The 18,690-nt window shown below is 41.2% G+C and overlaps 2 protein-coding genes across 5 annotated transcripts in view; one reads left to right on the plus strand and one right to left on the minus strand.

Moving 5' to 3' along the window:
• fhip2a (FHF complex subunit HOOK interacting protein 2) lies at positions 1-9,922 on the plus strand. Its single transcript, XM_087803318.1, has 17 exons — positions 1-274; positions 1,141-1,219; positions 1,555-1,724; positions 2,164-2,268; positions 2,335-2,457; positions 2,526-2,747; positions 2,837-3,033; positions 4,607-4,721; positions 4,828-4,904; positions 5,000-5,192; positions 5,495-5,658; positions 6,063-6,209; positions 6,275-6,365; positions 6,436-6,579; positions 7,865-8,005; positions 8,079-8,182; positions 8,249-9,922. The coding sequence occupies exons 1-17, from the start codon at positions 230-232 to the stop codon at positions 8,358-8,360; spliced, it is 2,229 nt and encodes a 742-aa protein (XP_087659444.1). The 5' UTR covers positions 1-229; the 3' UTR covers positions 8,361-9,922.
• srfb (serum response factor b) overlaps positions 9,854-18,690 on the minus strand; it is a 30,097-nt gene continuing 21,260 nt past the window's right edge. Inside the window, exons 4-8 of one of the 4 annotated variants that reach the window (XM_087803322.1) lie at positions 14,867-15,031; positions 14,633-14,737; positions 13,310-13,504; positions 13,139-13,240; positions 9,854-12,062 (exon numbers count right to left, since the gene is read on the minus strand). In XM_087803322.1, coding sequence (XP_087659448.1) covers positions 12,025-12,062; positions 13,139-13,240; positions 13,310-13,504; positions 14,633-14,737; positions 14,867-15,031 — 605 coding nt within the window. In that variant the 3' untranslated portion in view covers positions 9,854-12,024. The remainder of the gene's footprint in view (positions 12,063-13,138; positions 13,241-13,309; positions 13,505-14,632; positions 14,738-14,866; positions 15,032-18,690) is intronic. The other 3 variants (XM_087803320.1, XM_087803319.1, XM_087803323.1) reach the window with 3 other exon arrangements.

The following is an 18,690-nucleotide window of genomic DNA, read 5'->3' on the forward strand; positions in this document are numbered from 1 at the left end:
AGAGAGAGAAGGAGAAGGAGGAGGAAGAGGAATACTATCCTTGTTTACAGTGGAGCTGCTCGGCCTGTGACCAACGTGTCAGGAGTGTTTACGACTCTCGCTGATTCTTCTGTTCCAAGGGTCGCTGCATGAAAGCTCCAATCTGGATCGAGGCGGCAACAACAGGAAGACGAGGATAGAGGAATTCTCTCGCTCTTCTCGGGAGAAAATTGTCCAGTCCAAGAACAAAATGTTCTCCAAATTCGCGAATATCATCCAACACGCGGTGGAAGCGGTGAGTTTTTCAACCTGTTTTTGGAACCAGATCTTAAAAGAAACGCGTTTGTTCGTCCGAGACGTCGCAGGTTCTCAAGACAACACAGCATAACGTCAGCATAAGATATGCTAACGGCTAGCATGCTAACAACTAGCATGCTATCAACCCTGGAAATGTTGATCTATATCTACGTTTTCTGATCGTTGGTCGAACACAACCAGTTCTCTACAACTTATAACACATTTATGTAATGTTGTAAACGATTAATAATCAAAAGTTGACAATAACGTATCTTCTCTAGTGGCAGTTTCGCAAGACTTGCTAGTTAGCTGCTAACATTAGCTTAGCCAACGCTGTTGTTAGCAGCCTCGCACAGCTGGAACTTGCCACAACAAACAAACAACGTAGGCTAGTGTTGTCACGCATACATGTTCATTTTAAAGTTTGCGTTTAGAGTTGACATTGAAGATAAACCGCAGGTCTGCTTTTTTGGAACCCGTTTTCCCTAAATAGTTTCTCGCAGAAGTTGTAGAACAGGAAACATTGACTTCAGGCGCAGAATAAACGTTGTTATCTAGAACAAACCATCTATTATCAACAAGTATTGGATTTTAAAAGGAGTGACTAAAGTTTCGCATTGGGTGGTATACCTTAGTTGAAGGTACATTTATTTATGATGCTGTTGGGATGTGTGTCAACAGGTATAATCTTTTGTGTAAATAAAAACATGTATTTAGGAACAGTGTTGACTGATGGAACGTGAACACAGTAGGTATTTCATGAGTGTACCTCTGCGACAATCGACTTAAAAGTGCAACTTCCTGTTAAGGAATTATTTTTTTTAGGTCATACGACACTTATGTGACGTTTCTTTCTTTTTTCAGCTTGCTCCATCGCTGCCTCTTCAGGAGGACTTTGTCTATCACTGGAAGGCTATCACACATTATTACATCGAGGCTTCAGGTAAGGATGCATTTTCTGCCACAAAAAGAAAGATGTATATTAGTTTGATCAGGTTTTTATGATGCTAAATCTTACACGGCTGCACAATTTTGTCTGCACTTGGTGAAAACGTGTCTGAAAAAAATGCACATGGAAGCCGATGTTCTGTGTGGCTATTATCAGTGTCATGTCGAAGATATTTCTAAAGTGGGTGTTGTGTCAGATACTTTAAATATGGATTATTCCAAAATCAATGTAAATAAAACGAGCCGCAGATAGTACTCCCTCAGATGGACATTATAATACAAAACGTTTTTTGGAACCGTTTGTGATCACTTACATATCTTCATTGACAGATGACAAAGCCCCCGTCACCGACACAAACATCCCCTCCCACCTGGACCAGATGCTGGACATCTTGACCCAGGAGGAAGAAGAGCGGGAAACTGGGGAGACTGGTCCGTGTATGGAGTATCTGCTGCATCACAAAATCCTGGAGACTCTCTTCACTTTGGGCAAAGCAGATGTAAGTCAGTCAGCTGTGTGCCTGTAAAGGAGAAAGGGAAGTCATATAGAGTGGACACCTTATATTTTATTCACATATTTTCTCTTCCTTTTAAGTCGATTTATTTCAAGTAACGATGAAGGGGAATATTTAGTTAATTTGTTCTTTTTTTAATTTCAAACCAATCTATATAAAAGGAGCTTTTTTTTTACTAGTTCTGAAGTCGTACAAATGAATGCCAACACCTTTTAAAACCTTTGTATATCCACATAAAACAACAAAACACTACCAAAATTCACAAATAATTAATTCACAACTCATCGGGTTAAGCTGTATACGAAGAAGCAATAGTTCTATGTACCGTCTTAGAAGTTTGTAATCACAATTTGTAATGCTATTCATCGAAACTGATAATATAAATGAAATGCATTTCAACGTCTGTGTATTGTTTTTCCATTAGTGTCCTCCTGGGATGAAGCAGCAGGTTCTCACATTCTACACAAAGCTGCTAGCTCATATCCGACAACCTCTCCTGCCACACATTAATGTCCACAGGCCAGTGCAGGTAAAGCCTTTTTTTTTAGTAGTTTTAATCTTGGTTTTTCGACTCATACAGTCTGCTTCTTTGTAGAAACTGGTCCGTCTATGTGGAGATGTGCTGGCCGCTCCGACAGAAAACGAGGAGATTCAGTTCCTGTGTATCGTCTGTGCCAAACTAAAACAGGACCCATATCTAGTTAACTTCTTCCTGGAGGTCAGTTGACAGCTCAAATATTTCAATAGACGGAAAGAGCGAGTCTGAATGAGTCGTTTCTGTTGCAGACTAAATCGAAAAAGCCGGAAACAAGTCGTCCTCCGAGGGGACAGGGCGTAGCGGACGACGTGTTAACACCTGACACGGGTCAGTCTGGATCAGGGATCGACAGAGCAGAGCAACCACAAGCTGCTGCTGCTGCCGCCGCTACTCCCACCAGTCCAAGCAGCAACAACAATAACAGCAACTATAATCTGGTCACTTCCCTGCTCAACCTCACAAAGAGTCCAGTGAGTGAAACACATGCAGAGACTTAGCGTCAACTAATGCTTTAAGCACATGACTAAGAATTCATACGTGCTCTTTATCTCCACCTCAGGATGGCAGGATTGTTGTGAAGGCGTGCGAGGGTCTGATGCTGCTGGTCAGTTTGCCTGAGCCTGCAGCTGCTAAATGTCTGACTGAAAACACGGAGCTCTGTCAGCTGCTGACGGACCGACTGGTCAGCTTCTATAAAGCTCTTCCACAGTCCATGGACCCTTTAGACATCGAGACAGTGGAGTCCGTCAACTGGGGGTAATTCTTTGTTTTGTGAAAACATATTCTTCATCAACGCCTATTTTAACCCATTCATGCACTGTTTCTACTGAGGGATAGATATTGAAGTGTTCCCGTAGATCCTTATAAAGTCTGAAAAGGCATTACATTCATGAATCTAAAATTGAAGCCTTAATTTTTAGTTAAATACATTTTTCCAAAGTTTGATTTTATGTTGGTTTCTACTCTAAAAATATTTTGGGAAAAAACAGATATAACAAAACAGTGAAGGCTTTTTTTTCCGGGACTACTTCACTGTAGCAAATACAAATAGATGAATATTTTTGGGCAACATAGGGAAGGTGAGAATTAGTTGTTCAACAAACATATTTCTTCATGACTGAGAGCGAAGTAATGCAACGTATATAAGAGGCACAGAGTATTTTTATGCTGATAATCTTTCGAAATTAACATGATTCAAGAAAACTATATTTGTGTTAAAATAAACATTTGTCCTTAATTTCAAACAATATTAAAAGAGTATTTCAAAGACTTGAATTTAACTTGTCTTAAGCTGAAGGAACCCTGTGTTAAAAAGGGGTTGAAGGACTATAATCGTATGATATGACATATTTTTTACAGTTTTTTGTTGACATGTCACTTAAAACAATAGAATAACAAATCTATTTTTTCCCATTAAGAGTAATAACCGCACTTGTTCACTTATATCTAATTGACTTTTGTGGCCAACTGAATTTGTGGCAGACTAAGAATGAAATCAGTTTCTATCCGAGACGTAAATGTGGCTCTACAAAGCAAAACGCATAAAGATGTGTGGTTCAGTCTCTCAGGTACGCCTGTGTCTCCTTCACGGTGACCTAAATACATTTACTTACCACAGATGTGCAGAGATCATTAACGTTGTCATCGCCGCTGCTGCTGCTGCAGGCGATCATCAGCTGTGACCTTTGAAGAGAAAAGTCAAAACAATATTTTTTACTTGTCATCGGTGTCACATAAGAAAAATTAGGCAACTGGTGGTTTTTAATGAATAATTTTAAGCCTGACATCCTCTATTCCACTGACCTATTTACATACTCTCAGCATGTCTCAAAGTGTTCGGAGACCCCTCTGAGGATTTGACACCGAAGTGCAGAACCTATAGAATTAATTAAATCACAACACTCTGAAATAATGTACTTGCTTTCCGCACTATAGAGCTCACCTTAATATAAGCAGCAGCAACTACATTTAAAAAGTGAAGAAAATGGATCTTATAGCTCTCTGTGTTGTAAAATTGAATTTTTTTAAATATTAAACAAATGCATTGGTCCTTTTCAGGTTCCAGCAATCTGCTTTTATTAACTGCCAAATTTAGTCAGTTGTTTACGCTGCCGTCTCCAAGGTTCTCTTTTATACAATAGCCAGTGCAATCGCCCATTACTGCATTACATGCACTTCTCAGTTGTTTTTTTTCATCATGATGCTCTTATACTATTGTCTCACTCTGTGAATTTCTACTTCTGTCTCGCTCTTTGCTTCCTGCTAAAGCGCCTCTATTGTGTGGAAAAAAGTATTGGTTCCGAGATTTATTTTCCCATCTGTGTTCCAGGCTGGATGTATATAATCTGAAGGAGGATGCTGCCGTGTTCACCGGGAAGCGAGCGCTCATCTCCTTCTTGTCTTGGCTGGACTACTTTGACCAACTCATCAAAGAAGCCCATAAGGTCCGGACCATCTCTGACTGGCTGCGTTATGACACATTACTGACAGCCTTGATTGATCTGATGAAAGGAGCTAAACCACACAGTTTTTGTTCTCCTGTCTTTTCAGACGGCGGCTTCGGTTCTAGCCAAAGCTGTCAGAGAGAGATTCTTTGTTCCCGTGATGGAGCCACAGCTAATGCAGACGTAAGTGCCGTCAGGACTCGTCAATCAATCAGCGTCTCCCCTGTCAGCCAGTCGTTGACTGACGGGTGACGCCGGCGGGGCGTGGCTACTTGCAGGTCCGAGGTGGGGATCTTGACCTCCACGGCGCTGCTGAACAGGATTATCAAGCAGGTGACGTCAGAGGCTTTGCTGCGGGAGACGGTTTACTTCCTGCTGGGAGAAGAGAAGAGCTCGGAAAGTCCGACCACCGTCGCCCAGAACCCCCTCAGACACCGACTCATCGAGCACTGCGACCACCTGTCAGACGAGGTCTCTGTCACACTCTTTCGACTGTCCAATCACGAGTCAGATCTGAAAGTAGAATTCTTGGGGGAAAAAAAAGGTTGTTTTTAGTTCTCCCGTGAGCATTCCTTCCTTTTAAGTATTCCCTCTGAGGATAAAAAGAGATCGTTCAAAGACCATATGTGGGTATCTGACATCAAGTCATGAGATTAAACAAACCGTAATCACAACCCAAACCTACAGGATTAATTTTCGCTTTGATGTCTTACCTTCTCTGGCCCTTGAGCAAATCGCTTGACTGGAATCTACCGCCTCCTCTCCGTCCACAGATCAGCATCATGACCCTGAGGCTCTTCGAGCAGCTGATCCAGAAGCCCGAGGAGCACATCCTGCACAGTCTGGTTCTGCGGAACCTGGTGGAGAGAAACTACCTGGAGAACAAGCCGCAGGAGGAGCGGGAGCCGCTGGAGAACGGGCAGCCCCATGACGCCGTGTAAGGAGCCGCCGCAACAGTCCTGATCTAGACGCCGAGAACACACGAATACGTGGCAATAAAATGAATGCATCGACTATTTGTGTGTTTATTTAGGACCAAGATCCTTTTTTGTGTGGTGGTTTTAGGATCTGGATTAAACTTTTGAATTTAACTGGATTTTACTTGTCGGGTAAAAAATATGAAATGAATCAATGCCACGTTTTTAGTCAAAATAACAATTTGATAACAAACTATGTCACTATAAATGTTATTAAAGATAGTTATACGAGATAAAGAAGTAAAACATTTAATTAAAAGGGCAATTTTGAAATGATTATGACATCAAAAAATGTAAAAAATACAGTGTATTTATGTTGGTCAAAAAACATGGACGCTCATGTTGTCGTCTCTTCACATCACAGAGACCTGGAGGAGGATCCGCTATTTGGGGACGAGCTCTCTCCAGAGACTAAACTGTCGGGCTCCGACTGGCTCAGCTCGTCTCCACCAGAGAGTCCAGACCACATGAAGTCTGATGGCAAAACTGAAGTCCACAAGATTGTCAACAGGTGTCTTATCTTGTGTCGAGCGTGAGGTCGTAGTTGTCGCTCACACATCTGCTACTGTCTCCCAGTTTCCTGTGTCTGGTGCCAGATGACGCCAAATCCTCGTATCAGGTGGAGGGGACGGGCTACGACACCTACCTCAGAGACGCACACAGACAGGTGAGCTGAGGGGGTTCCTCTTCTGGTTCCTCTCTGGGGGGGTCACACACACTGATGGGTCTCGCTCCAGTTCAGGGACTTCTGCGGGGTCTGCCAGCGCTGGGACTGGAGAGGGACTCCCAAGCCGTTTGAAAAGTGCGACCTGGATCTGCCGTTCTTCGAAGGCCACTTCCTTAAAGTCCTTTTCGACAGGATGGGCAGAATCCTCGATCAGGTTGGTTCATGACCTGCCAAGTTAATTTTGGCTCATCAGATGTTTATGCTTGTGTTTAAGATAAGATAAGGAACAGAGATCAAGATCGTCAACAATTATACAGAGACAGAAAAGACGAGAAAAACTGACATTTAAGAGAAACAAACTTAACTTGACCCTCCACGATTTTCAATATCGAAATCAGACTCTTACTTCCTGTCACAGACGATTCGAAAATATACAGTTTAAGTAAAGATTAATGAGTTTGACAGGACTGGTCTACAATAGGGGAGTCAACGACTACACGTGTAATCGCCTAAACCTATAAATCATTACTGTTTAGAAAATCAATATCCGTTTACATGTTGTTGTTTTTCCTCCTTGTCTGTATTCATTTGCTGACCAATGAGGCGTGTGTGTTTTTGTCATGTGATGAGGCACTGAGGAGACTGTCGTCAAAGACTTTCTTGACAAGCTTTTGTGAACAACTGTTAAAAGATACGACAATTGTTGACTTATACATTATTATACAGGCTTTTAACTTTTAGTAAGTTATTTAATAAATCTACTTGGGCTTTCGTAGTATTTCTACAGAGGGTGTATTACTGTTGTGCCTTGAATAGTAATACTACACTGACTTGCTGGCTAATACTATGAGAATCGCAGTATCGACGAGAATCTACGAGTAATACTAAAGTGACTAGTTACCCTACAGTGACTCGCAGTGTGTTACTGTGGATCCTCGCGGAGTAATACTTCAAGAGTCGCCTAATAATACTGCGATGATTGGTGGAGCAATACTACTGTGTATTATATGGAGTCTTGCAGAGTAATGCTACAGTGACTTGAGGAGTAATACTGCGTTGATTTCAGTGGCTTCAAGGTTTACATTTCAACCTTTCACAGCAACATCTTGAGAATGGGAAAAAATTAAAGCATTTTAAGTGCTTAACTTAAATACGGTAAAATAAGTTTTGTAATGTAGCCGTTATGTTGGTTGTAATCAAGTACTTATTTGAAGTGGCTCTACAAGAATACACATTATTTTGTCTAACAACTACTACAAGGGCTTTGTTATGCGTGTGATTAGCAGGTTTTAAAATGAGACAGAACCCTGGTGGTTATAAAGTCCAACTGCATGTAACCGATTACACAACGGTTACAAGCCTCGACTACACATGTAGACTAGAGGTGTCAATGTTTACAATATCATTCTACAATACTTGAATTTGGATCAAAGTATTGAAATGCAACATTTTTCAGAAGCAATTTTGTCTGAAAACATTTTTAAATCTCTCCTGCGCAGCCGTACGACGTCAACCTGCAGGTGACGGCCGTCCTCTCCAAACTGTCCTTGCTGCCGCACCCGCACCTGCACGAGTACCTGCTGGACCCGTACATCAACCTGGCGCCGGGCTGCAGGTCCTTGTTCTCGGTCATCGTCAGGGTGAGAATTCTTCGGACTGACGCCGTGAACTTTTAGAATTAATCTGAAACAATAATGATGGTTGCGTGTTCAGGTGGTCGGGAACCCCATGTTGAGGATCCGGAGAATCTCCGACTTCACCCCCAAACTGTTGCTGGTGAGGAAGAGACTCTTGGGTCTGGAGCCGGAAGGGATCAAGTACGTATCTCGTGAGCCGTGGCCTCGGTCACGCCCTGAACTCACCGGCACCGTGTTCTTCCACAGCGTGGATCACGTGACTCTGCTGGAAGGCGTCATCGTCCTGGAGGAGTTCTGCAAGGAGCTCGCCGCCATCGCTTTCGTCAAGTTCCACGCCACCGCCTCGTCCTCGCCGTAGCCCTCACGCCGCTCTTCCATCTGGACGCCCCGGGTGGGGTCGGCAGAGGGCGGGGGCGCCCCGTGGTCGACCGGACTTCACCGCCAGGATCTTGGCTCCTTCACTCAAGGTCGTGAGCGGGGCCCGAGAGCAGCCACTGCCCACAGTCGGCCGGATCTAAACCGACCTCTGTCACTGCCCCCTCTGAACCCCCTCACCCCCCAACACACTTCCTCAGTCCGTCTTTCACCAGCGAGAACATCCCGAGACCATCGTGTCCACGTGAGTATTTATTTTCATCGCCGTCAGTTACACACGAGACTCGCCGTTACCTGGAAAAATCACCACGTGAAGCGTCGACAACGCTTTTCTTTTTAGTGGAAACGTATTTATTTGTCCTTTTTAAAACAGAACAATGTTCCGCCTTCACGCCCCGTTTCTCCGTCGCCCCCCAAAAGACATGTGTCCGTATGTGAACTTGCACATAAACTCGCTGCACTTGTTACATTTGAGATCGTGGGACATTTTCTCAAGAGTGTTTTGACAGCGGCGCCGTTTGAATGATTCCTTTTTAAGTTCTTTAATTCAGTGACTTTAATTGTGGGTTTGATTGCAGTCGGATGAGTGTGTTTTTATGTGCGTTTTTCCCTTTTCGCCTCCATTTTGTCACGTATGCAACGACTTTGCACATTCGTCTTCATCCGTGTTCATAATGTAAATAGATGCAACAAAAAAGCTTTTTGTTTCTCCAAATATTTTTCTTCCACAAACCAAAACTAGGGTGTAAGATTTTGACGAGGATGTCAATCATATGTTCGTTGTCGACGATAGAAACTCACTACCTGCTGTGAACGAGAGAACGTTAGTAAACATCTTTACTATCCTCGGCCTCGAAGATCATCAGGTCGTCTCTACTTTAGGGCCGTTTGTCTTTTATTTTCTACCTTTTTCTCAAGAATTGATTCGTTTCCTCTTCATGCTGCTTCTCAAGTCTGACCGGCGTTCGTTTCTAAACGTTGCCTCCGGATGTTGCCTTTCGTTTCCGAATCTGTTCTTCGTGAAATCATAATGTTTTGCAGTTTTTTTTTTCCTTTCTCGATGGTTTGCATGAGCTCCGGTGACTAGTGGTGCCTTTTATCATCATTTTTAAAATCGCTAAATATCACATTTTACAAGTAAAAAAAAGAAAAAAAGACTCACCAGACTCTCCTGGTCCTCGATCTTGAGCCTCGACTGAAGTGAGAGAAAGTTACAGAAAAAAAAAAAGCTTGTTGCCAATTTATATGGTTCCTCAGCTGCGACCAATCACTGCTGCTTCTTCGTCTCAGTAATAGATGAGCTTCTTTGTTTCGTGTGCAATTCAGACATTTTGTTTCCCAAAAAAAAAGAAAAATAGGTGCATGATGTTCACACTCACCTGTGGAGGTTTATTTATTCTTCATTACCGCTGGTATTCCGATGTGTGGGTTAAAGTTCACCCCCCCCCCCAAAAAAAGAAGTAAAGGAAGTCAGTCTTTCTTTGAACACTGTTTAATCCCATTTTTATTACAAAAAAATGTCAATAAAGCAGAAAATACACCATCTGTGAGTTCATGGATTCAATCTTTTTCGGATCAAATGAATGAATCCGTCGCTAAATTATCTGGATTGTTTTTCGGGTGAAATGAGGTTTTCTAGAGGCACGACGGTGCAGAAAAGAACGTGTGATTCCCATCAAACTAACGCACAAACCCAAAGATGAACAGGTGATTTCATTTTGTTGTTTTTTTTCAAGCTTGGGGTTCGACTCGTCATCGAGTCAAATTGCTGACTCAGCATTTTGGCTGTTGCTTTCATCATGTTTCGCATGTTCCCTTTGGTGGGATCGTGTCCGTTTCTGGTCACAATCCCTTGAATTATCAACGCAAAACAGTAGTGATGGTCTGATGAAGCTTCATGAAGCAGTGTCATTACTTTCAGAGTCCACTAGATGGCGGTCTCTGCACAACTTCCCTTTAGTTCTAATGAAACGTATAAAACTTCACGTCGTTTTTAAACTGATGGCGCCACCTACTGACCTCTAAACAACATGACACTGTTTCGTGAAGCTTCATCAAACCATCACTACCCGTATGACTCGACATTGATTCTTCACAAGGGAATCTTAGGATGAACCGAAAATAACACGACTTGCTGTTCTGAATAAAAACATCTAGAAAAGTTGTTTTAACTTGTTAAAGGTAGTGATGGTTTGATGAAGCTTCATGAAACAGTGTCATTGTTTTCAGAGTCCACTAGATGGTGGTCTCTGCACTATTTTCCTTTGTTATGAACAACTGTTTCAATCACATCATTTTTAAACTGGTGGCGCCACCTACTGACCTCTAAACAACATGACACTGCTTCATGAAGCTTCATCAGACCATCACTAGTTAAAAGTACATCGAGCGTCGTGTTTAAGTTACAAACGTAGGACTTCACGCGTCTAGCAAAATTAAATACAACTTGATCGGCGAAGACGTCGTCTCACAACATAATATTCAAGTCAGGTTCACCTCGTTTACGTGAGACATGTTTTTATTTTAAGGCCGTCGCACAAGACGCAAGTTGTTTCACTTAAAAATGAGAAAAAATTTGGCAAGTTTTAGGGAAAATTCTGAATATTGGCGTCATTTGAAATGACTTGTGCGGTAGCCACGTTTGTTGCTAACAGTTAGCATGACTAGCAGCGAAGAACTGTTAGCAAATCATGTCCTGAACGACAATCTCACGGCAAAGTTTTTTTTAAAGATGATAATTAGTTTTTCGGTAAAGAGAATTTTTCTCCACAGGATCCTGTAAAGGAGTGTCGCTGATTAAACGTTGCTAACGATTAGCATCATTAGCATCGTAAAACACAACAGGTCGACTTTTAAAAAAAAATTACTGCGATGAACATTCGCTTCCGAAAAATAAAAACTGGCTCATAATTGATCCGAAAATTCCCTTTTATGTCGTCCAGCATTCGTCAGACATGAAGAGTCAAGTGTCGCTTTTTCCACGGTGTCGTCACCCTGGTAACGGTGTGTTCGTTTATTGTACATCATTCTGGACTTAACGCAAATTCATTTTTCGCGGACATACAAAAAAAAAAAAAAAACACTACGTAGAAAAACACCAACATGCTGTTTACACAAAACTACTCGTCCTAAAAAATACACTTTTTTTTCTTTTTTTTTACTCCAAAATAAAAGTATGTACAGCTCCGACTCTGGACGGCTGCCTATCTGCAAACCTGTGATATGCAAACACGCGCCTGCTCGGCTCACACTGGAACATTCAGACTCGTGTCTCTTTGGCTGGTGTGAAGCTCCGGCACTTTTACAGTGTGTTTGTTAAAAATCAACAAAAAATAAAATGAAAAACACACACCAAGAGAAGAAAACAACAAAAAAAAACACCACCTAACAGCATAGAAAAGTTTCCACTGACAGCGATGAATATCCTATGCAGTCGAGAATATATATATTTATATATATATTTATTTATATAGTAAAACATCCTGTATAAAGGTCAGACACACGATTGCCCTTGATTGTGTGTAGTTACAGTTGTGCGACGTCTGTAGGAAGGCATCAATAAATAGTCAGTCTGTAGGGTCGGCCTCGGTCAGTCGTTCTTGGAGGTCTGTGCTGCGTCCAGATTGACCACCTGAAGCTCCGTCAGGTTACTGCTGCTGCCGCTCGACTGCGGACCAATCACCATCTGGGAGACGAGAGGCAGGAAGTCAGACGGAGAACTTCCTGCGACGGTTAAACGATGACCAGCAAACGTCACCACATGCTGGTTATGAAGTTACATCAGCGGCTGATGTTAAAGGTTTTTAAAAACTACACACAACGTTTGTTTTGTTAGGAGCAGATCAATAAACACTTAATAATGTTTCTTTATTTCAAAATAAAAGTCAGTAGTTAGTTTTTATAGTTTTTACTTTTGAAAAAGTTTTTAAATTTACAATTGACATACAAATACAGTTTGTTCATGTTGGGGTTGAAATTACACTTCTGACCACTAGATGGCAGTAGTCATCAAGTCCTTCGCCGTTAACAAATTAAAATCGTAAAATACTGCGAGATCCCAGTTATGACTGAGGACGAGAGGATACAGTCGACTCCAGCTGCTTTTAAAGCTGATGTTAGTTATTTTATGGTTTATATTCCAGTGTGTATACAAATTAAAACGGCTTGTTTAAAAATATATATATACATTATCAAATATACAATGACATGCAAATATTAACAAGGTTTGTTCAGTCGTATGTTGAAACTATACTTCTATTAAAGGTGGTACGTTCTCAGCCGCTAAATCAAATATTGAATATTCATCCAGAGATCCTAGCAATGGCTGAGGACGAGAGGATACAGTCGACTCCAGCCGCTTTTAAAGCTAATGTTTGGAAATATTTTGATTTCAAAACAAAAGCAGTTACGACTTCCTCAAGAGTCATGTAGTCTGTAAATTCTGCAACACCAGTGTCAAGTACTCGACAATACTACAAATATATACTCGTTACTACAGTATCGCAATTTATCGTATTAGTTGTCCATGAGTTGAAATTCTTTGTAACGGCCCTGATTTTTTTAAATCATTAAATTACTTTTACTTTTTGAGTGAAAACTATCCTGAGACAGTAAACGTGACTTTCATGCACATGTGCAGTTAAACCTCTGGTGTCGATCACTTGACACGACCTCCCAAACAAAATGGCGGCAGGTCGCGACCTCGGGTGCATTAGTGTCTCGCGTGACATGCTGGTTGCAGAGGGAATATGAGAGTTTCACTTGTAAAATGCAGATCTTGCCGTACTGGGTGAAGCTGCACCGCCGTGACGGGGATCTGCACCGTGCCGGGGGGTGCAGTGAGGAACACCTGAGGGACGGCACCTGAGAACGAAGTGGGGGTTTTGTGAGTCCAGGTTCCAGAACCAAACGGACGTCGTGCTTCATTCGTACCCGAGTCCTGGGCCTGGGGGTGAGACACCTGCATGGCCGACGTGCCCTGGAAGGCGTTGAGCACGGCGAGGCCTCCGTCGGCGAGCGTGGGCGTGGAGGCGTACATCACGGCGTGGGAGCTGGGGTACATCATGTGACCCGACACGGACGTCGGCATGGACGAGGTGACGATGGTGGCCGGGAGACTCACGGTGGCTGAGGGCGAGAGGAGGGACGGGGGAGTGAGTGACGAGTGGTGGCCAGCAGAGGGCGCCCGCATCACTTGTATTCACCTGCTGTCGTTCTCAGCGTTTAACGAAAGATTCTCATTTAATTAAATAACAAATCAATTGTTTTTATCGAAATAAAGACATTTTTATGACCGAACTACATTGAAGAGTTTGAGAAAATGTTTTCTTTTTAACTAATTATCGTTACTAACTAATCGGTTTGTTTTAGACAAAATGTATTTATAACAGGTTTCTTATGAAACGCATAGGAAATTATATACTATAAACTAAATATATTATTTATATTAATTATGGCATTTTATTTAACCAAGATTGTGATTATGATCCAGTATTTCTTTATTTTAAGTCAATTGATGGAATAAAAATGTCACAAACACATGGAACAATATAACAAAACATAATAAATATCCCTCAAATTAGATCTAAATGAAAAATAAATGACTCAATGCTCGACTCAACAAAAACGTAAACTTGTTGTTTCTCCAGTTATTAACTAGTCATTGAAAATAAATAACACTTTGCCAAGAGTAAAGTTTTAGCCATGCCAACATATTACATACATTTTTATAATTTCTTGCACTTTAAATAGAACCAAAAATATAAATTAAAGCACCGTCTCTCTCCGCTTTTGTTTTTTAAAACACAAGGTTGAATTTTAATTAATGATAATTTCGCTTTAAATAAAATTAAAAAAAACCCCCCACAGTTTAGCCATAGTTTTAAATAAATGAATGTGCTCCATTAATTTTTTTTTAGTTTATTAGGGTAACTACAAATAGAATAATACTTAAGTTAACGTTTTAATTCATTTTTTAATAAAGTTATTCTAGCAAAAATTAATCAACATACATTTAACTTCACACTTTTGATGTGTTTTAAAAGTTAAAAGATGGAACTAAACATTTTCTTCTTAGACAGTCGCAGTGGTCAGTGGTCATCAAACCATTAGCTCACGCTATAAATGAATCTCCGGCAATTTGACTTGATCTCGTCTGCCATCACAAATTAAATCGGCGATCATTTAATTTCTGTGCTCTGTGGCGCCCCCCTGCGGCTTCAACTAAAAAAAAAAACGGTAACAGGTGGGACGTACTGGTGGAGTTGCTGGACGAGTGCGACATCTCCGGGCTGCTGTCGCTGCTGGACTGGGTGTTTTGATGGACTTGGATGGCCTGCAACTGCTGCTGCACACCTGCTCCTGCACACACACACACACGGGTTAAACATCACACACACACACACACAGTCGTGGCGATGGTGAGTCGAGATGTTTTTAGTAAAAGCGAGAGGGTGAGGGAGGGTGAGGCGGGGGTGCAGGCGGGGTCACCTGTGAGGGAGACAGCGGCGGGGAAGCGGAAGACAGCCGGCTGGCCCTGCTGAAGCTGGGGGCCGCTGGTCAGCGCCTGAGCGTGCGGGCCCTGCAGGGCCAGAGAGTGATGCTGCAGCTGGCTGAGAGGAATGGTGGGAGTGCCGGGGGGGAGAGCGCTGCCTGCTGGAGAGAGAGAGGCAAACACACAGAGACAGGCGAGGACGTGAGAATAGATGCAGGGAGAAAGTGCAAGAAAAAAAAAAAAAAAAACGGCTTCATTTGGCCGAAGAGGAAGAAAAAAAAAAAAACGAAGCTAATAAGCGACAGCGGTGGCAGCGAGAAGGACCTGCTGGAAGGGAGGACACGTCAAATATCCGATTTACACTTTGAGAAAAGAAAAATATATTCCTTGTTATAGCAAATATTCAGTATTGCATTCCTAGTCACGTGATTACTAGTGATGGTCTGGTGAAGCTTCATGAAACAGTGTCATGTTGTTCAGAGGTCAGTAGGTGGCGCCATCAGTTTAAAAATGATGTTTCATTAGAACAGTTGTTCAAAACAAAAGGAAAATAGTGCAGAGACCGCCATCTAGTGGACTCTGAAGATAATGACGCTGCTTCATGAAGCTTCATCAGACTTGTATCAAGGAAAATATTAATCTTAATTTTAATTCATTTTTAAAGTGAATATTCATATTTCATTATTTAATAGTGATGGTCTGATGAAGCTTCATGAAGCATTGTCATGTTGTTTAGAGGTCAGTAGGTGGCGCCAGCAGTTTAAAAACGATATTTCATTAGAACAGTTGTTCAAAACTAAAGGAAAACAGTGCAGACACCGCCATCTGGTGGACTCTGAATATAATGACCCTGCTTCATGAAGCTTCAGCAGACCATCACTAGTGAATACCTCTGCCAAGGAGGTCATCGAAAAAAAAAAAAATGCAGTTATTTAGAATTCATACGAATTTGGTTGGAGTTTCATTTGGATTAATAAAAGTTTTGTCACTTTCAACCGCTTTTCTCAAGCATTCACATTTATGGCTAATGGCATTTTCTTGCAATTTTTGCAATGCATGATGGGTGCTCAGATTTCAAAAGTATAATGGTTCAAAGTACAGTTGTATCCTTAAAATATCTACTTGAATAAACTGAGTTAAACACAAGTTTTAACTGCTGTGGACTGTAAACGTTTTGTTTATTTTGTCAAATCTTGATAATCATTAAGAGTTTGTCGATTTTATTTTGAAATCCAATTAAAAGTGAATCATTTTCTGGGTTCTCTTCATTTCTCAGAGAAAACAAAAACGTGAAACGACCTGGTCGCGTGGAAAAACAAAGCATCAACCAGGATCTGTTCAGAGGCAGAAGACGACCCGGAGTCACACCCTCACATTTGCTCGGACGGACACAGTTGCTGCAGCATTTCTCTGCACGGACGGCGTGGGAGGGTTTGTTGATGCACCTGCTGCCGCCGGCCAGACAGGTGGTGAGGGGGAGGGAAGGGGGAGGAGCTACGGGGGACAGACGGAGCGAGGGATCGACGGAGGGAGAGAAGACGTCATGACTGTCGCTTCTTCGGAAGAACAGAAGTCGAAACAATCTCTTTGATCCGAGGATTAGGAATAGTTATTGTTGATGAAGCTTCATGAAGCAGTGTCATTATTCTCAGAGTCCACTAGATGGCGGCACTATTTCACTTTGTTTTGAACAACTGTTCTAATGAAACATCAAATCATTTTTGAACCGACAGCGCCACCTACTGACCTCTAAACAACATGACACCGTTTCATGAAGCTTCATAAACCATCACTACAGTAACTTAATTTATTATACCTACACAAAGGAGGTCATGTGACCATCAAACGTGGCATTAAAATCCCTTAAACTTAAAGCTCCAACAACTCTTCTTCGCCTACTTCCCAAAATCTTGATAATCATTAAGAGTTTGTTCATTTTAATTCCCCCCAAAAAAGAAAAATCTAATTAAAAATTAATCATTCTATGGGTTCTCTTCATGTTTCAGTAAAAACAAAAAGGAGGTCATGTGATCAAACTTGGCATTGAAATCCCCTAAACTTAGAGCTGCAACAACTCTTCTTCGCCTACTTTTTCCCCCACATTGCAGTCCATAGCTACGGCTCAAGGATTCTTTTTCAATTCAAATCAATATTGAGATTTTATTGTACGCGGTTTTCAGTTGTAAAAGCTACGATAATAACAATAAAAAATAATTTCGCCGACTCTCCAATAGGTGGCGGTAGAAACAATCAAAAAAACATGTTTTTTTGACTCTAGAAAATGAAAATGTAAATAAATAAAATCACAATACTTAATAAAAACATTAATTCCTACCTGGAAATTAAAGATATTTTAAATCCTAATAATATTAAAATGTAGCTAAAAGTCTAAACCATTTGAATTCTAGTGGAACACGGAGCAGTGAAGGATTTAATCCGCCTCCATGTTTTCACTCCTACTTCATTAAAACCTAATCAACGATGAATAAGAACATTTATCCTCCACCGGGGGGAGCTTCTGTACCTCAGGGGTTCCTCCGGAGAGACGTCTGCTCGTCGAAAAAAAAAAGGTCACGAGGAACTCATCGTACGGTCTTATAATTCGGGCACAAATCATTCATGGAATATTTATTGGCTAATTACCAGCCGTGTTTCTCGGGCCGCGGTTTATTGTCTCTCGTGTAATTATGCGACGACGACGCCTCGCAGCCTGAAGAGCCGTCGAGAGGGTCTGAGGTCGAGTCTCATTCACGTCGTAATCAGATGGAAGAGAAGCAGCGACACGACTGTAACGAACACAAACGGAAGAGACGTCGACGAGGAAGCTGAGGCCGGAGAGGACGTGGATCACGTGGGAATTGAACCGACAACAAAGACGTCTACCTTTTATTCTTTTGTAATCACTTTCTCTCATAATGTGTTCCCAGTGAGCAAAGATCTATGTTAGGGAGAGAGGCGGGGGACACCCTGGACAGCACTTCATATATCAATATAAAAATATTTGAGAAGTTTGAATTGTGAAAGTACAAAACAGGGCCAAAATAATAATTTTCTTGAAATGAAAAAAAAACTAAAAAATATATAGACATATGGATAATTTTACACACTTATCCCCCGAATGGAATCATGCAAAAATAAATAAATGAAAAGAAAAAAAAAAGAACCAAAAATAAGCCGCTTTAAAAAACAAAAAGTCAGAAAACCAGTAATCCTGATCCCCTTTACTGAAAGATGTCTTATTCCAGCTCCTCTAAAAAAAGAAAGAAAATCACCAAAAAACGTTAAGGTTTAAAGACCTTAAACAAAAACCAAAAATATATGCAAAAGAACTAAAGGAAAAAGAAGTAAATGTTAAGCCCTAAAAACAAAAAACTCGCAATCCTCCCCCCTTTATTGAAAAACATTCTCAATTTCTAAAAAAAACTAATAAAAAACTAAAAATAAAACAATAAACAAGCACAAAAAACCTTCAGTCCTTATGTTTCTTCATGCCCCGCCCCCTTTAAACAAACAAAAAACCCCCACAAGAAAAAATGGTCCTAAATAACAAAAATGTAGTAAACTTGTAATCCCTGCCCCCATTTATTGAAAAATGTCTCCCCTTTAAAAATGAAAAAATTTGAACCCCACCCCAAAAAAGTGAAGCCCAAGAAACCCCCCCAAAATAAAGATGTATACAGGTAGTAACAGCGGCCTTTTTTATTGAAATTATTTTTTAAAGTAAAAACCTGTTTGACTTTGAATCCTTCACTCCCCAAACAAAATAAAACTTGTGAACATATTAAAAATTGCCATAAAATAAAATGTAAAATTATAAGGT

This window comes from Callionymus lyra, chromosome 11 (genome assembly GCF_982586985.1).
Source record: "Callionymus lyra chromosome 11, fCalLyr1.hap1.1, whole genome shotgun sequence".
Classification (NCBI taxonomy): Eukaryota; Metazoa; Chordata; class Actinopteri; order Syngnathiformes; family Callionymidae; genus Callionymus; species Callionymus lyra.

Bases quoted from the DNA above. Each gene is read 5' to 3' on its own strand.
- fhip2a (XM_087803318.1), top strand. From the start codon at position 230: ATGTTCTCCAAATTCGCGAATATCATCCAACACGCGGTGGAAGCG. The intron at 1,725-2,163 runs GTAAGTCAGTCA...TTTTTCCATTAG, and splicing joins TCACTTTGGGCAAAGCAGAT to TGTCCTCCTGGGATGAAGCA. The intron at 2,458-2,525 runs GTCAGTTGACAG...TTTCTGTTGCAG, and splicing joins TAGTTAACTTCTTCCTGGAG to ACTAAATCGAAAAAGCCGGA.